At 32.6% G+C, this 25,118-nt stretch overlaps 1 protein-coding gene and 3 long non-coding RNA genes across 4 annotated transcripts in view; 3 read left to right on the forward strand and 1 right to left on the reverse strand.

Annotated features, from left to right (window-relative positions):
* The first annotated feature begins 6,397 nt into the window (after positions 1-6,397).
* LOC126881638 (uncharacterized) lies at positions 6,398-7,769 on the forward strand. The gene is made up of 2 exons (XR_007696946.1): positions 6,398-6,787; positions 6,943-7,769. It is a non-coding gene; the product is annotated as an uncharacterized LOC126881638 (long non-coding RNA).
* A 3,548-nt stretch (positions 7,770-11,317) lies between these two features.
* LOC126881644 (uncharacterized) lies at positions 11,318-15,973 on the forward strand. Its single transcript, XR_007696950.1, has 2 exons — positions 11,318-11,723; positions 15,644-15,973. It is a non-coding gene; the product is annotated as an uncharacterized LOC126881644 (long non-coding RNA).
* Positions 15,974-18,094: 2,121 nt separating this feature from the next.
* On the reverse strand, positions 18,095-21,148 carry LOC126881642 (uncharacterized). Its single transcript, XR_007696947.1, has 2 exons — positions 20,385-21,148; positions 18,095-18,459 (listed from the first exon to the last, which is right to left on the reverse strand). It is a non-coding gene; the product is annotated as an uncharacterized LOC126881642 (long non-coding RNA).
* Positions 21,149-21,503: 355 nt separating this feature from the next.
* LOC114328681 (MOB kinase activator-like 3) overlaps positions 21,504-25,118 on the forward strand; it is a 36,348-nt gene continuing 32,733 nt past the window's right edge. The window contains exons 1-2 of the mRNA XM_028277601.2: positions 21,504-21,680; positions 21,784-21,934. Coding sequence (XP_028133402.1) covers positions 21,639-21,680; positions 21,784-21,934 — 193 coding nt within the window. The 5' untranslated portion in view covers positions 21,504-21,638. The remainder of the gene's footprint in view (positions 21,681-21,783; positions 21,935-25,118) is intronic.

Raw genomic sequence — 25,118 nt, forward strand, 5'->3', positions numbered from 1 at the left:
ATATATGTTGAAAATAAAGATAGCGATCTTAAAGGTAAACTTAATGCATTAAAAATTGGTGACATTATTCTTACAAAATTCCCAGAATTAGATAATAAAATAATTAGTATCGATACAATTGGCAGAAATAAATTAAGAATTAAATTTACGGATTCTAAAAACGCTAATTACCTTATCGACAAGAAAGACGATCCGGTTTTTGTTAAAAACAATTTGGATGTTTATATACCTAAATTTATTATTATTAGACAAGGTGTTATACGGGATGTCTCAACAGAATTCTCCGATGAATATCTTAAAAATAAAATTAAAAAATTCGAAATAAATTCTAATTTTGAGGTAGTAAACGTTTCTAGAATAAATAGAAAAACGGTTACCGATGATAAAATAAATTATGTTCCTACTAAATCGTGTGTAGTAAGCTTTAAAACACAAGTACTTCCAAAATACGTTACTATAAATAAGGTGTTGAAAGAAATTGAACCATATCAACAAAAAGTCCTGCTTTGTTTCAACTGTTTGCGATTTGGCCACCAGGGGAAGCATTGTAGGAGTAACCCCCGTTGTAACAATTGCCAGAAAGACCATAATACAAAAGAGTGTCAGGAAACAACATTAACCCCAAAATGTTTTAGTTGTATGGGAGACCACTTCACAACAAATCTTAAGTCATGTCCAGAATTCAAAAGACAGAAATTAATTAAAGAATGCATGACTAATAGTAATATTAATTACCATGATGCCAACAAACAAATTCCCCGCAAATCTTATGCAGACGTAACATCAAATAACATTATTAAAGATTCTCATCAACAAAATTTGCCTTCTTCTAATTACCCTCTTGTTAACCAAAGTTTAAATAGCTCTTCTGTTACTCGTCCATTCACATTTTCGGCCAATAGTAATCATAATAAATATACAGTCGTCAAATCTTCTAAAGGCAGCAAAAGGCAGAGACCAAATAGTCCTGTCTTGACACAGTCAGATCCAGAATACACATTTAACTTTAGACAATCAGGAACTAATATTCCAATTATAAATAGTCCTTCATATAAAAATAATTTAAATTCAAATTCTCACACGCTACAAACAGAGTCAAACTCTGATATTTTAGATATAATTTTTACTATTGTTACCGAACTTTTTAAAAATTTTAGGGAAACTAATAATCCCAATGTTACTAAACAAGACTTACAGCAAATATTAATTAGTAAACAATTATTAAACGTGCACAATATACCAACTACTTCGTCGTCTTCTCAGCTATAAACAAACTCAACATTTTACAGTGGAACTGCAGATCTGCAGTTGGCAATAAAGAAAACTTAGAATATCTCTTAAATACAACAGAAACTACCATAGCAGCTTTGTCAGAGACCTGGTTCAAACAGGAAAGGTTTTATAACTTCCAAGGTTATAATATTGTTCGGTCAGATCGTATGGATGGTTACGGTGGGGTAGCCATACTAGTAAAATCCAATAGATTATTTTCAGAAGTCGTAGTACAGAAACCAGCAAGAATGATGTGTACATGCATCGAAGTGAAACTTCTACCTAATAACAAAGCAGTGTACATATTGTCAATATACATTAAACCAAAGACTCGGATAGAAGTAAGAGAATGGATACAATTTTTCGAAAACTTACCACGACCTTTTATAATTGCTGGAGATTTCAACGCTCATCATCTTTCTTGGGGTTGTGAGTTTAATGATGTCTATGGTGTTTCTTTGCTCAATGCTATTAATCACTGCAATCTTGTGTATCTCAATGATGGTGCACCCACACTTGTTACGTCAGGTAGAAAAAGTGCCATTGATCTGTCTATTTGTACGCAAGACATAGTACATTTAATATCTTGGTCAGTCATACAGGATCCTCATGGATCCAATCACCTTCCTATATATATGAAGTTTAATAACTCTGACTCAGGCTTACAAACCTATGGTCCAGTTCACAACATATGGGTTCTTAAAAGAGCCAACTGGAATCTGTACACGACAACACTAGAGGAAATGAGCACCGCATGTAATTACAACAATTTCATAGACACGATAAACTCAGCTGCAAACATTTGTATCCCGAAAAGAACAATAATAAGAAATAAGTACTGGAAGCACAAACCAAAACAATGGTGGAATGAGACCTGCAACAACATTGCTCATAGGAGAAAAGAAGCTTTCAGATTATGGAAAGAAAACCCAAACATACAAAATTTACTTGAATTCAAACGAGTTGATGCCATCGCAAAAAAAACATTCAAAGAAACAAAAAGAATTCAGTGGAGGAAATATGTTGAGAGCCTAAATCAGACAACTCCCATCACTGAAGTATGGAAAAAGGTAAATAGTTTTAAGAATCGTAAGCAGCAGAATAAGTTACCTATTGATCTGGAAGCGAATTGGATAGAAGAATTCCATGCCACAATCTCACCAGACTGGGCAAAAGAATGCATAGAATACAATCAGTTATCTTTAAAAACTGTTCCCAGAAACAACTTGTACTTACTTGAACGTTTTGAGATGTGGGAATTAGAAAGATCGTTGAAACTATCTAATAATACTTCACCAGGCGAGGACAATATAACTTACTCCATGCTGTTTCACCTCCCATTTAAACATAAAAAGTCTCTGTTAGAAATCTATAATAGTATCTGGACTGGTGCAAGTCCTATTCCGGATAGCTGGAAGAACTATATAATATTACCTATTAAAAAGAAAGACAAACCGCTAGACCTCTCAAGTTCGTACAGACCTATATCCCTGGCATCTTGTATTCTTAAAACTCTGGAAAGAATAATAAAGAATCGATTAGAACAATGGCTAGAATTTGAACACATCCTACCAAACTCACAATATGGTTTCCGGAAATGTAGGTCCACTCTCGAAGCTATTACTGTTCTCGTTACAGATATACTGACAGGATATACAATAAAAAAACATACAGCTGCAGTTTTTATTGACCTTTCCTCGGCTTTTGATAACGTAAATTTAAACATTTTGTACCATAAGCTGACATCAATAGGAATACCTCATGAAATATGTTCATTTTTAATTTCACTATACTCCGATAGACGACTTTCACTAAAATTAAACCAAAATCTTCAAGGATCCCGAACATCGAATTTAGGACTCCCTCAAGGCAGCATACTCAGCCCGCTACTTTTTATACTATATACAATGGACTTCGAAGTAAATTTGAATAACGTGAATATGATACAGTTTGCTGATGATATAGTTATCTACACCAACGGTACTACTATTTCAAATTGTCAGAACATTTTAAACACAAACCTATGGTCAGTTAAGCACTGGTTAGATTCAAACAACTTAATTCTTTCTGAAAAAAAATCTGAAGTGTGTATTTTTACTAAAAAAAGGGACATAACTCAAGTACAGTTACAACTGGGACCATATCTTCTTCCAATCAAAAATTGTGTTAAATACCTTGGACTCTATTTAGACAGAAAATTACTGTGGAAAGATACCATCCACCATGCAATAAAAAAAACCGAGAACGCTATGAATATTTTGAGAGCATTCTGCCATACCAAATGGGGAGCAGATCCAAATACCGCTTTACTGTTCTATAAAACAATGGTTAGAAGTATATTAGACTATGGCAGTCACCTATATGGAATAGCAGCACATACTCACCGAAACAAAATAGAGACCCAGAAAAACACAAGTTTGAGAATATGTCTTGGTTATCTTAAATCTACCCCAATAAATATTATAGAAGTCGAATCTGTAGAACCTCCACTATCTTTCAGAAGGCAGCTAATTAGTCATAAATTTATGGCTAAAGCCATATCCAAAGAAGCCAGCTATCTTCGTAACATTCACGACCTCACTGTCCTAGTACTCACCCATCCATATTGGCACTCAAAAGCTACTCCACTCCTAGTAAACAGCTATACCACACTGGCACAAATCTCTAACTCCCTGTCTATCAACAAAACTATACCTATCTACACCGAACCTCCCCATGTTTTCTTTTCAAAACATATAAAAACATACTACCTGGACCCAAAAGAAAACTTTCTAGAAACCATTAATGGAAGATGGCCTGAACACCAATACATATATACTGACGGATCCAAGTTGAATGGAAAAGTAGGCTGTGCCTTTTATGACGCAAACTCTTCCCAATATTACAAGTTCAAGCTACCAGATGAGTGTTCCATATATACCGCCGAAACAATTGCCATAGCAAATGCATTTAGATACGTCCATTCGAGAAACACACAGAATCATGTTATATTCACTGACAGTAAAAGTGCAGTTGACCGAATAACAAACTTGAAATCATCGAAAAACCTTACTAACATAGAGGCAGAAATATTAAAACTGAACTTTGAAGCAACAAAACAAAGGAAAACAATAACTGTAGTGTGGATTAAAGGGCACTCAGGAATAAAAGGTAATGATGCAGTGGATACACTAGCCAAATCAGCCACTGACACAGGCTACCATCTAACCACCAATATTGTTCCATATACAGATCTTACCTCCAAGTTTACTTCACATTTAAAACAATTGTGGCAGCAAGAATATAATTCATCAGTCACAGGGCTTAACTATGTCGGCCACCAAAATAACATACCATTGAAAAGCTGGTTTCATGAATTAACCAAACGAAACTTCATTGTTACAATAAACAGAATAAGATCTAATCATGCTATGACTCCTTTGTACAAATATAAAATAGGACTGGATGAAAACCCATATTGTCCATGCGGAGAAGTTGGTGATATGAACCATGTAATCCTAGAATGTTCAAGAAATAAGAAGAGCATAGAATCATTTTTCGAAGAAATGGTAAATCTCAAATTCTGTTTGCCAACCAGTCTAAATTGTATAATTTTTAGTAATAATATTAACTTATATCAATGTTTGTATAATCATTTAATTCGTTGCAAAATGAAATTGTAAAAAACTAACACCATTGTAAGCAATTCTGCGATACAAAATATTATTGTAAGTGTGTTCACGAAAAAATTAACATAAAAAAATAATTAAAAAAAAAAGTTAAAAAAAAAAGTAAAATAATGATAAACAAAAAAAAACAAAAAAAAAACAATGAAAAAAAAGGAAATAAAACTAAACAAAATACTACATAAATAAAGCATTAAAAAAAAACAAAAATATAATTAAAAAAAATAAAAAAAAATATACATATAAAAAAATGCACTAAACAGAAACACACATTTTACTAACACAATAACATTTATCCTAGGGTGTGAGAATTTGAAAAATCAATTTATTTATATTGGATCAAAAAAAAAATGCTCCCTTTATATTTCATAAATAAAAAATAAGTCTGGCTAATTGGTTCATGCCAAAGCCAATTATAAAAAAAATAAAAAAAAAAAAAAAAAAAAAACATTAATAGAAATCTTTAAATATTATTTATACGCGTATATAATAAAATATGTCTAGTGGCTGTAATGCCAGTGTACTCGGTAAAGTGATTCTAAAAAAGAACACACCTGCCGCCTACATATTTTGTGTTGGTATCATGTGACGTCATGGGCTATGACGCGGATGACGTGCAACGGTAAGTAAATTAGATGGAGTATATTATAATAACAACTCAAAAACTATACCCTATTCCACGAATATACGACTGTTTTGGACTATCTAGACAACGAATATTTTACTGTGCAAAATATGAAGAACGAAAGTAAACTGCAAATTACATTGTTGCTTATTGGAATAATTATTAGAACCATTTACTTTCGTACTTCTTATGTTGCACACAAAAATATTCGTTGTCGCGATAAACCAAAACAGTCGTATATTCGTGGAATGACCCATATTACAAGGTTTTCACAGATTGTTATATTTTACATTACAAGTAAAAGTCCTGATTCACTACTTAAACTGCGAGAAATCGAATTAGTCATTTATGGTATAAAATCACTAAACACCTGAAAAAGAATAAAACATTATTTAAATATTTTTCAACCTAATAAATAAATTGAATGATCTTTAAAACCCAGATAAAAACAACAAAATACAACGAAATATAGTAAAAAATAAAGTTTTAAACAAGCAATAACTTACTTAACATTAAAACATGACCATTTATAAATATCTATATTCTTACCTCACAAATTAACGAACAACAAATACCTAATACAATCGCACATGAATCAATGAATATGCATATAACCAAAGTCCTTATTTAGTCTTCAAATAATTAAAAAAAAATATTTCCAACGTCTAAACTTCTTAACACGCAGGAAATTAGAAATGTTTGGAAAGGAAATCGATTTTTATCTGATTGCTATGGATCAGAAAACTGAAACTTAAATAAAGCTGAAGAAAAAAGATTTATTAACATTTGAAAATTGTGTTGTACCAACAAAACATTTCAACGTAAATCACTAAAGTCCACTTTACATCAACAATAAATTGGACAAGAAATTGACCAAGTTATTCAAGGCCAAATTTGACGTGTAAAAGCACACTTTGACATCTAAGTTTGTTCGTTATAAACTTCACGTGAAGAAATTGACGAAAAAGAAAATTGTTCTATTTTTTCATTTATTTGGCGTGAATTCAGTGTCACCAACCTGTGTCCATTTGGCGGGAAGTGGAAGTAGAGCTTTTTGTTTATTATTATTTGTTGAGGTTGAGTCTTTCATGTTCATGACAACCTAAAAATTTTGATTGGAAAATGCATATAAGATAAGGGGGTGGGAAAATGGAAATTAGTGGCTTTTTTGCAGTTCTGTCTGTTAGTTTTGCTCTGGCTGGGTCTCTTTTGTTTAAACAATTATGTAAGTATTATAAAAACGTTTTCAATTTTCTGTATTCTTTAGGAAACGAATTATTTATGCATATTATTACCTGTAAATAGTAGTACCTATTTCCTATTTCTTTTGATTTTTAATTGTAAAGAATAGAAAAATTACCATTCATTTTAATTTTTTAGAATCAGCTGAAAGTGGTCTACAAAAAAACCAGGAAGGAAACGTATTATAGCCTTGTTGTGGCTATGAAAGGCAAAAGAAAGATACCTATAAAAAGTGTGTTGACTAGTTGGAAGAAACTCCACATTGTCGATGCATAATAAGATATTACTTTATAAACAAATATCAAGACCTAGGAATGGAACCTGGATAATATAGTCATCAAGAAGATAGCAGGAGGTCATGAGCAACAACAACTTCATAAGTATGAGAATATTGAGGAAATCCAGCTCCTCGATATCTACTACTGGACAAACTAGAAGATTGAAGAGGACAAAGCCTTTTGAACTAGTTTGAGTGATAGGTGATAGTGAAAAGCAGAGCGTAGTGCTTGTGTGCCTGTGTATGTTAGAATAGTGCACGATCTTGTTAGATTAGATAAGAGACGCTATAGGGTAAGCTCTTCATTTTAAGGAACAGTAGTAATTTAGGTTAAATTAAAATTGCTCATTGGTCAGTTATGACCAGATTGTAATTCTCTGATGTTTGGCAAAAAGGGCTGAAGTCAGAATTGCACATCAATAATGTTTTGATGATTTCTGGACCATAAAAAAAGTGTTGCAGACTTAAACTGTATGTACCAATAAAAAGAGCCGATTTTTCTGGTCCAGAAATCATCAAAACATTATCGATGTGCAATTCTGACTTAAGCCCTTTTTCCCAAACATCAGAGAATTGCAATGTACAATTCAATACAAATGAATCATCATCGTAGTGATGATTATGGAAAAAAATATATATATATATATAGAAATATATATATTTTGTGCAATAAAAATGTTTATATTTATCAAGGATGTATTATTTGGTATGGCCACATATACTTCTGGTATATCGTCGGTGATGTGACAATACCTCCTATCTGCTTTTTCATGAATTTTGTAGGAGACGAAAAACCATTTTTAGGGTCATCTGTTTTCACATGTAAATTTTGACATGTTTTGTAGTAAATAGATAATTGAAGTTACTACAAAACATGTCAAAAAATATCATATGAAAACAGGAGGTGACCGTAAAAAAAGTTTTTAGTCTCTCTTACAAAATGGTTAACAGTTAATAGAGAGACAGATAATCGAGGTTCCACTGTATAGTGAAATTTGGACACCCGACACCCCATACAAATTTTATGGGGGTTTTGTTCGTTTAAACCCCCCCCCCCAAACTTTTGTGTAAGTTACAATTGAATTATTATTGTGGTACTATTAAACACAATGTTTTTAAAACTTTTTTGCCTCTTAGTACTTTTTTGAAGTCAGTTTTTATCGTGATATTTTGAATATTTGTCAAATCCACCACATATTTGTATATGGTTAAGTACGATTGTAGAGACTAATAATATGAAAATTTATTTATGATTTACATTTTTAGGTATATTTTGAACCATTTTAAAAAGAAGCCATATCTTGATAAAAAGAGCTTTATCGAAAAAATAGAAAGAGGTAAAAAAGTTTTAAAAACACAGTGTTTAACTAATGGTACCGCAGAAATAATTTAATTGGAACGTACCCAAAAGTTTGGGGGGGTTAAAGGGAACAAAACCCCCATAAAATTTTTATGGGGTGCACAAATTTCACTATAATTTTTCTTTAAGATGTTACTGCAATAATATTGCTTCATGTCCATTTTCAATAAAAAATCTTTAATAGTTTTCGATATATTCGAAAAAATCGAATTTTCATTTTGTATCTTCAAAGGGCTGTAACTTTTTTTGAGTGCATATTTGTACTAAGGTAAGTTAGGTTCATTCAAATTATTTTTGGTCCCAGAATATGTGATTTAATTTACGACCAATCTTTTCGGGACACCCTGTATAATAAATGGGATTAGCTGGCTTAAAAATTCATAATCTACGTTCTGTAGAAAATATACAGTTTTTGGTTTCTTTTTAAATAGATCTTAATATCTAACCAAGCATTTTAAGACCTTTTTATTATTTTTTCGATGATATATTCATGTTTTTAGTTTGTTCAAAATATTCTAGATGATTGTACACTATAATAGATAGCCAACTAAATAAACACAAAAATTTTATTTTTGTTACAGCCTGTATATAAGTTTACCTATATATACAGTGCATTACGCACCACCTTAAAAATTGGGCATTTTTGATGTCTCGAATTTCCTAAACCTGTTGTCCCATCTAAGTGATTTTTTTATAATAATATAGCCTGAGGCTATAGGTTACTGCCTTATGCTTGTCATGCACGGGGAGCTATACTGTAATATATATTATATCACGTCGCTCTCTATAGTAATGAGTGAGCCTGCACATACGGAACCATTAGTTCCCTGTCTGCAGGCTCACTCATTACTATAGAGAGCGATATGATATAATATACATATATTACAGTATAGCTACCAGTGCATGACAAGCTTAAGGATGTAACCTATAGCCTAGGCTATATTATAAAAAAATCACTCAGATGAGACAACAGGTTTAGAAAATTCGAGACATCAAAAATGCCCTATTTTTAAGGTGGTGCGTTAATTTCTTGGAGAAGTGTATTGTAATTTAATGTAAATAATGTAATATCCAATAATTGTAATTTAATATAAGATGTAATATAAGTTCCTTAAAAATATATTTTTTATTTCCCACCATACATTCTCCACAGGTCTAAATATCGATGCTAGACGTCCACCGGAGGTCCTCTCAGGACGTTAGATGGACGTTCGGCAGCAAGACATTGGACCAAACTGGGACATCCTATGAAGGTCCAATTGACATTCACTGAACGTCCCCTCGGACGTTAGGTGGACGTCCATTGGACGTTTGGCAACGTGGCATTTGGACCAAAATAGGACGTCCTGTTAAGGTCCAATTTACGTCCCCTAGGACGTCCGATTAAGGTCCAATGTACGTCCCTTCGGACCTTAAGTGGACGTCCAACAGACATTCGGTAGCGCGACATTTGGACCAAAATAGGACGTTCCTTGGACGAAAACGGACCTCCCTAAAGTCTGTGAAGGACATCCTTGTGCTATTAGGGATGTAGGTATATAGTATCTTTATTCTATTATATTCTACTCTATTTCAAACCTATTCTATATAAGTATCTACACATTACACCTATTATCATCATCATCATTCTCTTTGCCTTATCCCTATGCAGTGTCGGCTTCCCTAATTGCATTTCTCCACACAATTCTATCTTGAGTCATATCAATGTTAATCCCCTTTACCAACATGTCCTGCCTTATCGTCTTCTTTGGTCTTCCTCTCCTACTCCTTTCAGGAATCTGCACTTCAGCTATTCTTCGTATTGGGTGATTAACGTCTCGATGTTGAACATGACCAAACCATCTTAACCTATGCTCTCTCATTTTGGCATCAATTGGTGCCACACCTAGACTTCCCCTAATATACTCATATCTAATTTTATCCTTCTTTGTCACTCCACTCATCCATCTAAGCATTCTCATTTCCACCACATGCATTCGTTGTTCCGCTTTCTTTTTCACTGCCCAACATTCAGTTCCGCGCATCATAGCCGGTCTTGTGGCTGTTTTATAGAATTTTCCCTTCAGCTTCATTGGAATTTTTCTGTCACAACACACCACTCGCTTCTTTCCACTTCATCCATCCAGCCCTAATTCTACTGCATGCATCTCCATCTATTTCTCCATTACTCTGTAATACCGATCCTAGGTACTTAAAACTATTGTTTTTCACAATCATTTCACATATTATATTATATTTTACTTTATTCTATACTATATATCTATTCTAATCTATCTATATATTTCATTTAATCTGTTACATTCTACTCTATTCTGTTTTAAATCAAATACTTTATTAGTAAGTATCTACATATATATTACATCTATTCTATTATATTCTACTCTATTCTATTTCAGTTTATTTTATACTATATATCTATTCTAATCTATCTCTCTATTTTATTTATTTTATTAATCTGTTCTATTCTATTCTGTTTCAAATCAAACACTTTACTCAAACAAAGAAACAAACGACATTCAAAAGCTTCTAATAAAAAAATCATTGCATTGGTACTACTGAAAATATTGACATTTTTACAACATTTATTCCAAGTTCCTTCAATTTTTTTGAGGACAAGAAAATTTTGCTTTCAAGAAATTCACGAATTTATTGGCGTCAAGTTAATAACGAACAAACTTGGATGTCAAATTGTGCTTTGAGAACATGTCAAATTTGGCCTTGAATAACTTGGTCAATTTATTGTTCAATTTATTGTTGATGTAAAGTGCACTTAACGAAAAAAGTGTTGAGAGGGTTGACATGGAGGGGATGACACATATCGACCGTTCTTCTCATGGTGGCGAAAATTGGAAGCTCGTCCCACAAACGTTGCCAGAGTTGGTACAATTGTACCAATTTGATACAATTAACAACCAAACTTGTGATACTAAAGTATCTAAAGTAAAACCCTAAAATTTTGTGATATAATAAATTTGCTTCAAATAACATAAAACGACGTTTTTTAAGTTTTTGTACAAAATGTGTTGGTGTAGTACATTTTAGTCAATATTCCAGTCACTCCAGTGCATTTACAAAAATTTCTCTGGCAACACCGTCACCTGCGATTGCTTCTATAAATCAAAATAATTATTATTCCGTTAATTTTTTAAAATGCGGTTCTTGTGTTGTTTTTGACTGTCATTGTACATGGAGAAATAGTGGAATGAAATTCTTTCGTTTTCCTACATCCAAATATAGGCAGGATCAAAGAAAAAAATGGATTAGTGCTATTCAAAGACAAAAGTATGTTAACCTCACTTTTATCTATTGAATTAAAGAATTAAATCATCATCGGTGACCACTAACAGCCCATGGAGGGCCATGGCCACCCGTTAGGGTTTCTAGGCTCTAAAGTTTTGCATGACAAAGGCCAGCTACACTCGTAACACCTCAAAAGTTCTAAAAGTTATTTATCTATATTACTTTCTTGTTTCTTTTTGAGGTCTTTTCGGCGTTATGTGTATTGCTTGCTTGACTACAGTTGCCCATGGCCCATGTTTTCCTTTCTTTTGTTTTTTTCCCATTCTCATATTTCTAGGTCTTTCAAATCCTGGTGAATACCATCAATCCATCTCTTTCTAGGCCTACCTCTCAGTCTCTTCCCGTTTATTTTCTAAGTACTTTTTTGTATTTAACCCATCCTTTCTACTTGTCCCAACCAACTCAGGTGTTTACTTTGCATTTCTTTTATGATAAGTCGGTCTGTTAAACACTCTATTTATTTTGTGGTTCACCCTTATACGCCTTTCTCCTTTATAGGTCCATATATTTTTCTTTCCCATCTAAGAAGTTGTTCCTCTTGTTCACTAGTCAAAGTCCACATTTCTGATGTATACATTACTACAGGTTTCTGTTGTGTATACTTTTACTTTTGAATTAATAGATACTGATTTTGACTTTATGATGTTCTGTAGGCTGTAGAAGCATTTGTTTCCAAATGAAATTCTCACTGTTATCTCATCACTGTTTTTATTTCCTTCTGTAATTGTTGATCGTAAATATTTGAAACAGTCTACTCTTTTAAATATTTGCCCACTCAGGGATATGTTGTTGCCATTCTTTTGTACTTTTTCCCCAGTTTTTATCATGTACTTTGTCTTTGAGACATTAACTTGTAGCCCATAGTCTGTGCCGCTTCTTATGTATAAATTTTTTCTAGGTCTTTTAATGTTCAACTGATTATGTCTATATATCTGCCTAAGCAAGGACTTAATTGAGCTTTGTAAATATTGTACCTTACCTATCTATAGGAGTTTTCCTGATTACTTGTTCCAACGCAAGGTTAAAAAGTGTTGTTGACAGCACATCCCCTTGTGTTAGACCTTCATTAATGTTAAATTCATCAGACAGTTGATTTTGGATCCTTACTTTTGCCTTGGTGTTGACTAGGCATAGTTTTACTAATCTGATTAGTTTTTTTTGACACATTTACCTCTTGCATTGAGCTATATAATTCCTTTCTAAATACTGAGTCATATGCTTGTTTGAAATCTACAAATAGATGATGTGATTATGTAGTTCGGTATTTCGCTTGTAGAATTTTCCCAGCATTTGTCTTACTGTAAATATTTGATGTATAGCTGACCTGCCTTTTCTGAATCCTCCTTGATAATCCCCTGTTGTTTGTTCCATTATACTATTTAGTCTTCCTTCCAATATTTTATATCCAACGTTTAGTAGTGATATTCCCTGGTGATTATTGCAATCTAACTTGTCTCCCTTCTTATGTATAGGGCATATCACTGCAACTTTCCATTGTTCCGGCATTATATATCTGTGGTCCATATCTCTAGTATTAACTTTGATATTTCACTCTGTATTCTATGTCCTCCATATTTTAATATTTCTACAGTTATTATATTGCATCCTGGGACCTTGTTATTTTTCATTTTTTTATTACGTCTTGTATTTCTGCTTCTGTTAGTGCATATTGGTCTACTTGTTGGAGATGAAGATGGTCCATTGTTATTGTTAATTTACTATAAATACAGTAGAGTCTCGGTTATCCGCCATAAATGGGCCAACGGAAGGGCAGATAAGCTAAAATGGCGGATAATAGGGAGGGTTAAATGAAACACAAGTTTACGTCTATTGTAATGGGCTTACTCTTCAAAGTCTTTAATTATGTACTGTATACTGTATGCACATATTAATTTAAAAAAGATTAAAATAAAACTAGAATCAGTTTAACATTGATTTACATCTGACTTTGTAGATAGAATAGTTTAGAATGCACGAAAAAACTAGTGATTTTCATCTGCCTTTACGATGTATCTCGTTTGGATGCTGCTAAGTCTCGCCATCGCTGTAGCTTCATAATATCGACAGCTCTAGCTTCTTCTTGTTACCAAGTGTATTTTATCGCAGCTTCAAAAATTTTTACTTCTTCATTGTGTGAAACTATACAGGGTGTCCCGAAAAGATTGGTCATAAATTATACCACACATTCTGGGGTCAAAAATAATTCGATTGAACCTAACTTACCTTAGTATAAATGTGCTCATAAAAAAAGTTACAGCCCTTTGAAGTTACAAAATGAAAATCGACTTTTTTCAATATATCGAAAACTATTAGAGATTTTTTATTGAAAATGGACATGTATTATTCTTATGGCAGGAACATCTTAAAACAAAATTATAGTGAAATTTGTCCACTACATAAAAATTTAATGGGGGTTTTGTTCCCTTAAAGCCCCCCCAAACTTTTTTGTATGTTCCAATTAATTTATTATTGTGGTATCATTAGATAAACACAACATTTTAATAACTTTTTTGCCACATAGTATTTTTTCAATAAGCCAGTTTTTATCAAGATGCGGCTTCTGTTTTAATATATTTACATACAAATTTTATGGGGATTTTGTCCATTTAAACTCCCCAAATGTTTGTGTACGTTCCAATTAAACTATTATTGTGGTACCATAAGTTAAACACAGTGTTTTTAAAACTTTTTTGCCTCTTAGTCTTTTTTTGATAAGTCACCTTTTATCGAGATTCAGCTTCTTTTTTAAAATATACCTAAAAATGTAAATTATAAATAAATTTTCAGATTATTAACAGGTCTATAATCGTAGTTAACCATTTACAAATATGTGGTGGATCCGACACATATTCAAAACGTCTCGATAAACACTGGCTTATCGAAAAAGTCCTAAGAGGCAAAAATGTTTTAAAAACAGTGTGTTTAACTACTGGTGCCACAATAATAATTTAATTGGAACATACACAGAAGTTTGGGAGGGTTGAAGGGAACAAAACCCCCATAAAATTTTTTTGGGGTGCACAAATTTCACTTTAATTTTTTTTTAAGATAAGATGCCATAAGAATGCCACATGTCCATTTTCCATAGTGTTTTCGATATATGAAAAAAATCGATTTTTATTTTGTAACTTCAAAGGGCTGTAACTTTTTTTGTGTGCACTATTGTATATAGGTAAGTGAGGTTCAATAAATCTATTTTTGACCCCAAAATCTGTGGTATAATTTATGACCAATCTTTTCGGGACACCCTGTATATATTTACTATATAAGTATATAGTAAAATCACATAAGCAATGTAGTAGATGTAAACATAAGTTGACAGCAATATCGTCATCAGCAATGAATGAGAACTAGGTCATATTTCCGTTCAATTTTTGAATAACAGTTATTTATTATTTGTACAATTACGTAAATTATTCATTAATGTAATTAATGGGATTATTTTTTCACTATCTATGTATTCAGTAATTAGAATAATTTATATACTATACAATAAAAACTAATAATCGAGAAAAGAGAAAAAATGATAAAAAATATTTTAATAATATACCATTACTGTGAAACGAGTAGATAAATTTTGAACATCTTTAACAACTTAAATCATTGTTTACATGCACTGCCTTGCTAATTGTAAGCTAGCTTTCATACTGACCAGGTAAAATAATGTAGAATTTTGCATATAATCATTACTCTGGTACCTTACTTAGTTGCTTCATTTCAAGCCCATTATTTAGCTAATTGAAAATTCGTTTTAACTTTGCAATAATTGTTGACACATCATTTTTGACTGACCTTTCGATGAGGCTTCAAACTGTTGCTTCAGAGCAAAATAAATAAATAAAAGACAATAAAACGATTTTAAAGTAGGTAAAATAAAAGTATATTTCTTTTTATTTTTTCAGAAAATAAAGGCCATAAAATTTGGAAAAGAACAAAGAAGAGTACAAATCATTGGTTAATGATATGTTTTATAGGGACTATATCATATATTTTAATGAAAGAAAAAATGAGTACTGAACACAAAGCACGATTATTACAACCAAATTCAAGGCAACTTATAATTAATAAAAAGGAAGGTGTGCCACCTAGTGATCTGGATGCCTTCAGAATCGATCATGTATGATGTCGGTATTGAAGAATGCTGGGAACACAATATAAAATTATTAAAAACATTTTATTTGAATAAATAAGTATATACCATTTTTATGTGGAAATAAAGCACTTTAAAATTACATTTTTTTGTTTATTTTATATATCTAAACATATACATATTGAAGATAGCAAAAATAGAAATTTATTATTTTTATTTTCCAGATTACATGCATAAAACATTTTTGATTTTAAAATGTTACTTGAAACAAATTAACTATATAGCTCATTGAATTAATTCATTCACTCATTGATTCTACAATATTTATTTCCATAATGAATGATAAAAAGAAAAATCAAAGAAGTGACTCTAATTATGTTACTGAACCCAATTGTGTTGCAAATTCCTAAGTAGATGTGGTTACCCATATTAAAAGAGTAAATCAATAGAAAGAACATATGTACCATGATTAGTAAGTCAATAACATATCAAGGATACATAATTTATATTTTAAAATAACATACATATAAAATCAGACTTTGATGTTAATTTTGAGAGTAAACTAAATGTAAGATCAAATATGGGCCATTCAACAAATATATGACTCTCTTGGATTATCTCAACAACGAATATTTTACTGTGCAACATAAGAAGTACGAAAGTAAATGGCTCTAGAGTAATTATTCCCATAAACAACAATGTAATTTTCAATTTACTTTCGTTCTTCATATTTTGCACAGTAAAATATTCGTTATCGAGATAATCCAAGAGAGTTGTATATTCATAGAATGACGAATGACCCATACTTACCATGTCGGGATAGTATAATGGAGTTTTTTCTAGTGATTTACTGTGTGACCACTAACATGAGAATGTGACTGTCATCATTGCATGTGTTTTTTAAAGTCAAATCACATGCTATGATTTTTCTGACATGTATTCTTCCTTTAGCAATTATTGGTTTGGTGTAAATTGAGCAGTTGTTCAAGGTGGTCTATTTTTTGAACTTACAACTGAAGGAAACAAATGGGAAACCAAAAATCATTTATCAGCAATTACTAAGTCACCTGATACCATGTGCTGTAATATACATACTAAATTTTTTACTATCTTCTTGTCAAATACTGAACCTTACTTGCATAAGTAACTACTCCATTGGGAGCCACTTCAATTAGACATTTTAAAGTATTTCTATGTTTATATGAGCTATATGTTACTCTACCTGTTTTTCCAATTTTTTGGTTGGTTACAATAGATTTCTGTGCAGTCTAAAATTATTCTACAATTTATAAAATTTTTGAATCATGTTGGCATACAATAAGTTATTTTTATTCCTGCTGTGAACATCCTTCATAATATTTTGAAATAATGTTTAAACCAGGTTCAGTAGGATGAAATCCTCATTGAAATTTTAAATATAATGCCTAAATCTTCATTTACAAGATTTAGTTTCAATTTCATCACTGTAAATAGTAACGGATCAATTTTAGGTACATTGACCACAGCTCAATCTTGATAACAATTAATTGACATCAGTCTAAACTCATATTATAAACACATAAATACATATTTGCATGGTAAACCAGTATAGTTCGTCTGCTCTAACTTTTCCCATGTGTCACGATTTATTTTCAAACAAATTAAGTCAAAACCTAAAGTGAAACGTACACTGATGTGTGTAGTATATAGTATAAGTATACAAAATGACTTAATTCTGACTTAATTTGTTTGAAAATTAAGTCAAAACGGAAAAGTTAGAGCGGACGAACTATATAAAGCACAATTTTTTCATCACTACTTTCAGTACATCTAAATGAAAAACAAGAAGACAACTACTTTGCAATATTTACTGCTTCTTGAAGTACTTTGACATTCTACAAAAAGTCATTTTCAGCTTCCATAGTTGCAACCAAACGAGTAGAAACTGAGTAGCTTCATTGGCAGTGCCGGGTTGACTTTCTTCTTCACTTCTCACTGGAGAAGTAGGTAGATTTGCAACGAGAGGTACTGGGTCCTGGTAAAGGCCTCCTGGAAAGTACTGACTAATGTTTCATTTTTCACATTTTGAATTTGATTTCTACAAAATTTCAATACATTGTCGTGATCATATTGATAATGAAATATTGAATTCATTTCCAAGTGCCAACATTGGACCAAGAAACAAATTCAACATAACATCGCCAACATAACACAGCAAGCCTGAGACCTTTATGGGTTCTTGTATTCTGCTCCTGCTGCATCAGTAAAGTAAAAAGGAATGAACTTCAGTATAAACACTTTATTTTCTCATTTTATTATGGTCACAATTCAAGATCTACATTTTAGAACTAATGAAGTTATTTTATATAAAAATAGTCTGTCTCTGTTTATAGGCAAGCTATAGATTTTAATAAGGAATTTAGCCTGTGGTCTGACGGCTTCTTCCGGTGCTGTCCTGGGTTATTTACACCCCAAGATCTTCAGAAAGCGTCAGATGGTATGTCCAAAAAGAGACAATGTGGTCACTGGATGATTGTCTGTGGAACTGTTAATTTTCCTACGATTCTCATTGGATGGTTGCCTGGGTAACTGTTAATTTTCTATAATACTCATATTTGAGGGTTAGGGCCATGCCCTTCTCCTGGGTGCCTAGAAGAGAAATTAAGATGTAGACAACCGCAGCATAAATTTATGAAGGGCCCCTACCACCCAAGCCAACAAAACCTTAATATTCCCTGTCAGCAGTACAGAAAAATTTACAGGTTACTTTTGAACTAAAAGTTATAACTAAAATGTTTTATGAATTTTAAAAGTCAAAAGGCAGATATCGAGCACTGAATTTATTAAATATTGCCCAAGTATACTTTCGCTATCTAGAGCATCCTCAGGGGCATTTCGTCAATAAAAAGAAGGTATCCTCGAATGTCATTTAATTAAAATAAATAATTTGGTGGCAAACTTAAATTAATCTAACTAAACACTGAACAAAACAGATAAATTAAAGTGCCAGTAGGCTCTACATTCTTGCAATATGGAGGCAGAATATTGCAAGAATGTAGAACCTACTAGCACTTTAATTTATCTGTTTTGTCCCTTTTCAGTGTTTAGTTAGATGTTAATTTAAGTTTGCCACCAAATTATTTATTTTAATTAAATGACATTCGAGGATACCTTCTTTTTATTGACGAAATGCCCCTGAGGATGCTCTAGCTCTAGATAGCGAAAGTATACTTGGGCAAGATTTAATAAATTCAGTGCTCGATATCTGCCTTTTGACTTTTAAAATTCATATATTCGAGCATTCAACCATTTCCTATTTTTCTAAAATGTTTTAATTGAAACACCCCTTAATCAGAAAATACAATTTTCTGTTAAATTAATTGAATCACGAATATTTCTATAAATTTAACAAATTTTTAAACCGATAAATGAAACTTGAGAAATTATTATTTAACATAACTGCTGATATATCAATGAATTAGCATTAACAGAAAATAAATACCCCACAAATATTTTCTTTACCTAATTGGATGAATCAAATTATCAAACAAATATATTATGCAAATTAGCAAATGTGTTAGTCAATTCATAAAAATGTGAACAGAAAATTAAGCAATATAATCAGAAAACCAACTAGATTTGTTTCACTTGAACAGAATCTATACAAATGAACCTGAATGAAACCGGCTCATATTTATATGAGCAAAAGAAATTACCTGAAGGTCAATATTAGCAGATAGAGAAGTAGGTATTTCTATTAAGACAAAATTACAAAAAATTAAGCACTTGATAAATAATTAGTTTTGAAATAAAATATCTAAAGAGAATGACTGTTTTACTGGAAATAATTTATAATGAAAATGGCAAGCTAAAATAGTATTTTCTCAATAAATAATATACTAAATTTACAATCAAGATGTAGTAGAAATAGACAAACCAAGACACATTAAATGCTACACTAGGAGCACTCCCGAATCATAATTTACAATGTATAAACTTAAGAAATAATGATTTGGGATTTAAAATGTATATACATTGTAAATTATGATTCGGAAGTGCTCCTAGTAGCATTTAACGTGTCTTGGTTTGTTTATTTTTACTGCATCTTGATTGTAAATTTAGTATATTTGAGATAATGGAAATAAATTTTGGAATTTAGGTATACAAAATTGAAAATTTATATACCAGGCGGACAAGGTAAATATAAATGGACCAACAAATATATTATAATACTAAAAATGAAAATCAACATGGCGAACTGAGAGGACCTCTATATTCTATATTTATGCAGAGTGGGTCCTTGAAAATAGATTCTAAAAAGTAGCAGATATTTCAACACAAGTAAAATTATTTACTTTACTCTTTTAATTTGGATGTAAGTAAAGGTTGATTGTCTGTCAAAAAACCTTTGGCTTTGTTGTGCTCAAAAACTGCTGTGCCATTTTGTTGGTCGGAATTCCCAAAGTGGCAAGAGCAAACCAACAAAGAATAGACAGATGGTTCCCTATCTTTCAGTCTGTGAATCAATTATACAACGATAAATTCAGTTCATTCTCTTCACTATATTTTCTTACCTTAGTAATGAAATCAATGTCTTCTTTTCAACCAGATCCTGGGAACAACAAAGAATCTACATATCCCTCTTTCACAATATTGTGTACAATCCGGGGCAAAGCACATTACCATTTTTATTATACAAAATAGAATGGTTCACAAAAGTTTGTAAACTTTGCTTGGTGAATATCACTAAAAAACTATATTTCATACAAATTTAAGACCGAATTATGGTGGTATTATGTTAAAAACAGTATACTTAAGCAGAGGAAGCAACATTTCAACTTTATAGGAATTAAAAAGGCTTTGAGATTGGGCAAATTCTGACTTTGCAACTTTTGTTTACATTTACGAAGTCCTTCTTGACAGCCGTAACCTCACATTTCGGCTGTTAACCTAAAAATCTCTTCCTAAGTTTGTATATCGAAATTATATTTATGTATTATATCAAACATTTTCTACCATATATAGTATTTATAGCGAATTTCTTGTGATGTATTGATACAATTGTACAAAATTAATAGTAATATTTTAAATAATCTCTTGTTTTTGCAAATCACCCATAAGGAATACACATAAGATCGTCCCACAAACATCCACAGTGTACCACGTGACCATGTGTCAAAGTTAACGCTCCCAGCGGATAGTATTTTTACTACAAAAACGTTATTACGTAGGTCAAAATTTTTGACGTAAGAGAACTGTCAAAACATTAGAATGTGACTTTTCATTATTGCTATGTTTATTATAAACACGGCAATAATGAAAAGTCACATTCTAATGTTTTGACAGTTCTCTTACGTCAAAAATTTTGACCTAGGTAATAACGTTTTTGTAGTAAAAATACTATATTTGTTGTTTGTAACGTAAGAATATTATTTCTAGTTTTCTATTTCAATTTTTTTTTTATTTATTTATAATACAATCCACTTCTGCAATGTGATACTATTTGATTTAAAATGGATTCAGGATTTTTTTATACTTTGGCAACAATGTCAACTTAGATTTCTGACGAACTTAATGACGTACAACGATATATATACTAAGCGGACTGTAGATAAAACATTTTGCAGTTCTATGTCTTGTTTTGAATTGAAATGTCAGTTCTCGGACAGTCAATTGTCATTTTATATCATTTGATAATTTTGACATTTAAAGAACAAACCCAAAAGAGCAACAGAAAAGAACACATTTTGAATTTGCGTAATTGTGTATTTTGTTTACACTTTTAATTTTATTTTTATTAGCGATATTAATATTAACAGTACACAGTCATGGCTTTAACTGGATTCCTAGATTTTTTCCAAAAAGGAAAGGTAAATCAATGTTTTAATACAGAGGATTATTTTTTGCTAGTGTTATACTGACTTGAGAGGATGCTAGAGAGATAAAATCCTCACAAAATATTTCTAATTTTAGACCTTCAGACCCAAAAAGAAATTTGCTCATGGAACAATACGGTATAGTCTGTATAAACAAGCTCAAGCCAGTTTAAATTCAGGAATTAACTTAAGAAACGCTGTAAAACTACCCCAGGGTGAAGATTTAAATGACTGGATAGCAGTTCATGGTAAGTGTGTACATAAAAAACTATTTAAATATATACAGAAGTAGAATTTGGGGCAGTACATTACACTCTCATTTATATTTGGTGATTTATAAGGGTTTTTAATTGTGGCAGGAGGTTGACATTTCCACACTTTATTAGAATTTGGCCTGTTAGTCACTGCTTCCAAAAGCTTTACACGTTTAGCTATTGTATCTATATATTTCATTTTATACATTTTGAAAGTGTGTTATTCAGTGTTTGGATAGGGTTATGGTACATCGGGGCAGGGCCCACTTGTGAGCCCTTCAGACATTTAGACCTCCTACGGCGGGTCCATTGTATCACCCCTATCTTACGGACCAGGTGTTTCTTGGACCCAGGTTGCACCAGGCTCCCATGTCTGTCAGAATCAGTAGGGTCTGTGATCAGTAGAGCCACCCTGAACATCCTGTCCCCCAGAAACCTTATGGCCTCACAGAAAGCCACAAGTCTCCTAAAAGGCAACTTCCTCACCTGGCTCGGCTACATAGATACTGATCCCAGGAGCTGCCACCTCTGGTAGGCCAATGCCGGGCATTCCCAGAGGACATGTGAAGAGGTTTTCCTCCTACTCATTTCATAGACAGCATCTTGAACCATCAGCCAATCCAAGCAGATGAAGGTGCTGTCGGACTCTACAGTGGCCGGTGAGCATACTGACCACTAGGGGGCATCTTCTATGATCTAGCTAGAAGAAGCAGTTGGGGTATGAGACTTGGATGGCCCCAGTATGTGGAACGTAACCTGTCTCAAACCTCCACAACTGACCCAGAAGTTCTGGAACCTCTGCAGAAGAAGCTCCCTGAGAATACCCCGACCCCGGCCAGTACTGAAGGGCACTCCAATCACTGGTTTGGGTCCCATAGGCAGAGTGGATGAGCCCTGTCTTGCTGGGGCATCAGCCTATTCATTGCCTTCCACACCTGTATGTCCCGGTACCCATACCAACCTAACCCTGTTGGTCAGAGCAACATCATCCACTGCTCTCTTGCACTCAAGAACCAGCTCTGAGCTGATCTTGGGCGCTTCCAAAGCCCTTAGCACTGCCTGAGCAAGCCCTGTCTGTAATCTTTTCAGCACATGCTGTCTTGTACCATATTAAGCACAGGACAACACTTGATAACTTGTCTCCAAATGTCACAATAGCCCATCTGCCTATTCATTCCCAACCAGTATCCAGAGCAATTGAGACAATAGGCTGTCATCATAGCTTTGTGCTTTACAATGAGATTTACATGAGATAAATCCAGCAGAACCTCAAGAGCTGCTATGGGAGTGGTCCTCACGGCTCTTTCTTTGGTCCATATTTCTAATTTTAGACCTTCAGACCCAAAAAGAAATTTGCTCATGGAACAATGATATAGTCTGTATAACTCAAGCCAGTTTAAATTCAGGAATTAATTTAAGAAACGCTGTAAAACTACCCCAGGGTGAAGATTTAAATGACTGGATAGCAGTTCATGGTAAGTTTGTCGATAAAGAACTATTTAAATGTACCGGGTGTCCCAATAAGAATGGCTCTCGGCCATATCTCAGGAACCGTTTATAGTACAGCTTTGAGAAAAAAATATTTATAACAAAAGTTGCCTCGGGAAAAGCCTGGAAATTATTTTCTTAATTGTAGGTCCACCGCTAGAGGGCGTAATTGAATATCAAAATTTTACAAAATTTATCTAATGAAAGGGTACTGGAAAACCAATCATCGTATTCTTCATAAAATTCTACACATATTTGATTTCACAAGTTTAAGTCTACCTTTGCAAATAAGAGGTGGGGGTGAGTGGGAACCTTCTTATGAAAAAATGGCTGTAAGTCCGGTTCAGCTAAATCGAATTTTGCATGCTTGGTCTTGTTGAAAACAGCTCTTTTTCTTCAACATAAGAGTCTTATTTTAGAGAGAGCCTAATAAGGAATATGCTAGCTAGTAGGCGTTATTTAATTATTTTCGGAAATCTAGTTTTAGAAATGTAACAAAGAAATAAAAGCAACTACTTATACTTAGTGACAACCTAAATGTTCAAATTGTTGCCCATCATTTTCGATGCAAGAATTTACTCATTCAAGAGTAGATTGAACAGCAGTCTCAATTTCTGCTTTCGCAATGCTTTGAATGGTGTTTCATATTCTCTAGATTCTAGTCTAGATCATGTTTTCTCGAGTAGTGGGCCTAGTGGCACAAACAAGGTCTTTAATCCATCTAAATATCCGTTAATAAAAGTCTAAAACAGTTAAATCTGTTGCTATTCAATCTACTCTTGAAAGAGTAAATGATGGGCAACAATTTGAACATTTAGGCAGTCACTAAGACTAAGTAAGTACAGTGGAACCCCGTTAACTCGGATTAATCGAGACCGCGGTCGATCCGGGTTATCGAAAATTCGGGTTAGCCGGAGAAAATGGTAAAAATTATTAAAATATGGTATGCTTACAGATAAACTCCGTTATAATTGGCACACAGACACTTGTAAACCACGTTCGCGTTCCACACATACAAAGCGTCGTCGAGAGTCTCATTTTTAGCTTTCTTAGCTTTGCACCGATTGTCCAAACTGTCTTTTGTTATCATTTTGAAACAAAAACAACATTTTAAGTTTTATTGCCATTACGTAGACAAAAAATCACGCAAACACAACAAAATCTGAATATATTTACGTGGAACGAACAATGAGACTTTACTACACACACACAATACCGTCTCACAACGAGAACGAACTTATGTTATTTAATATGAGTTCCTATGAGAGTGAAGACTAAGACCATTGTTTGAAAAATAATTTTTTAATAGTCTTTTCTAAACAATGCTAGACAGTTTCAAGTAAATAAAGGATACTACAGATGCCTATTGGTTTCGATAACACGAGAATGAGCGTTGTCTGCCATGCCCGTTATTTTTACTAAGGTATATTATGTATCAAATTACACAAATACGCATTATCTCTCATTGTATAATGTGTTTGACATTGAAAATTGAAACGAATGAACTACATAGGAATTCGCTAAAACGACAAATTTTTACGAAGAAAGTTTATTATGATAAATAAAATTAGCCTGAAAAATATAAGATATTATAGTATTCGAACAATATGTTTATAAGAAAAGATAAAAGAAAATATTTTAAGATGTTGAAAAGAAATTGGAAAATCCAGCATAAAGGACATACATTTTT

The sequence above is a fragment of the Diabrotica virgifera genome, chromosome 3, assembly GCF_917563875.1.
Source record: "Diabrotica virgifera virgifera chromosome 3, PGI_DIABVI_V3a".
NCBI classification, from domain to species: Eukaryota; Metazoa; Arthropoda; class Insecta; order Coleoptera; family Chrysomelidae; genus Diabrotica; species Diabrotica virgifera.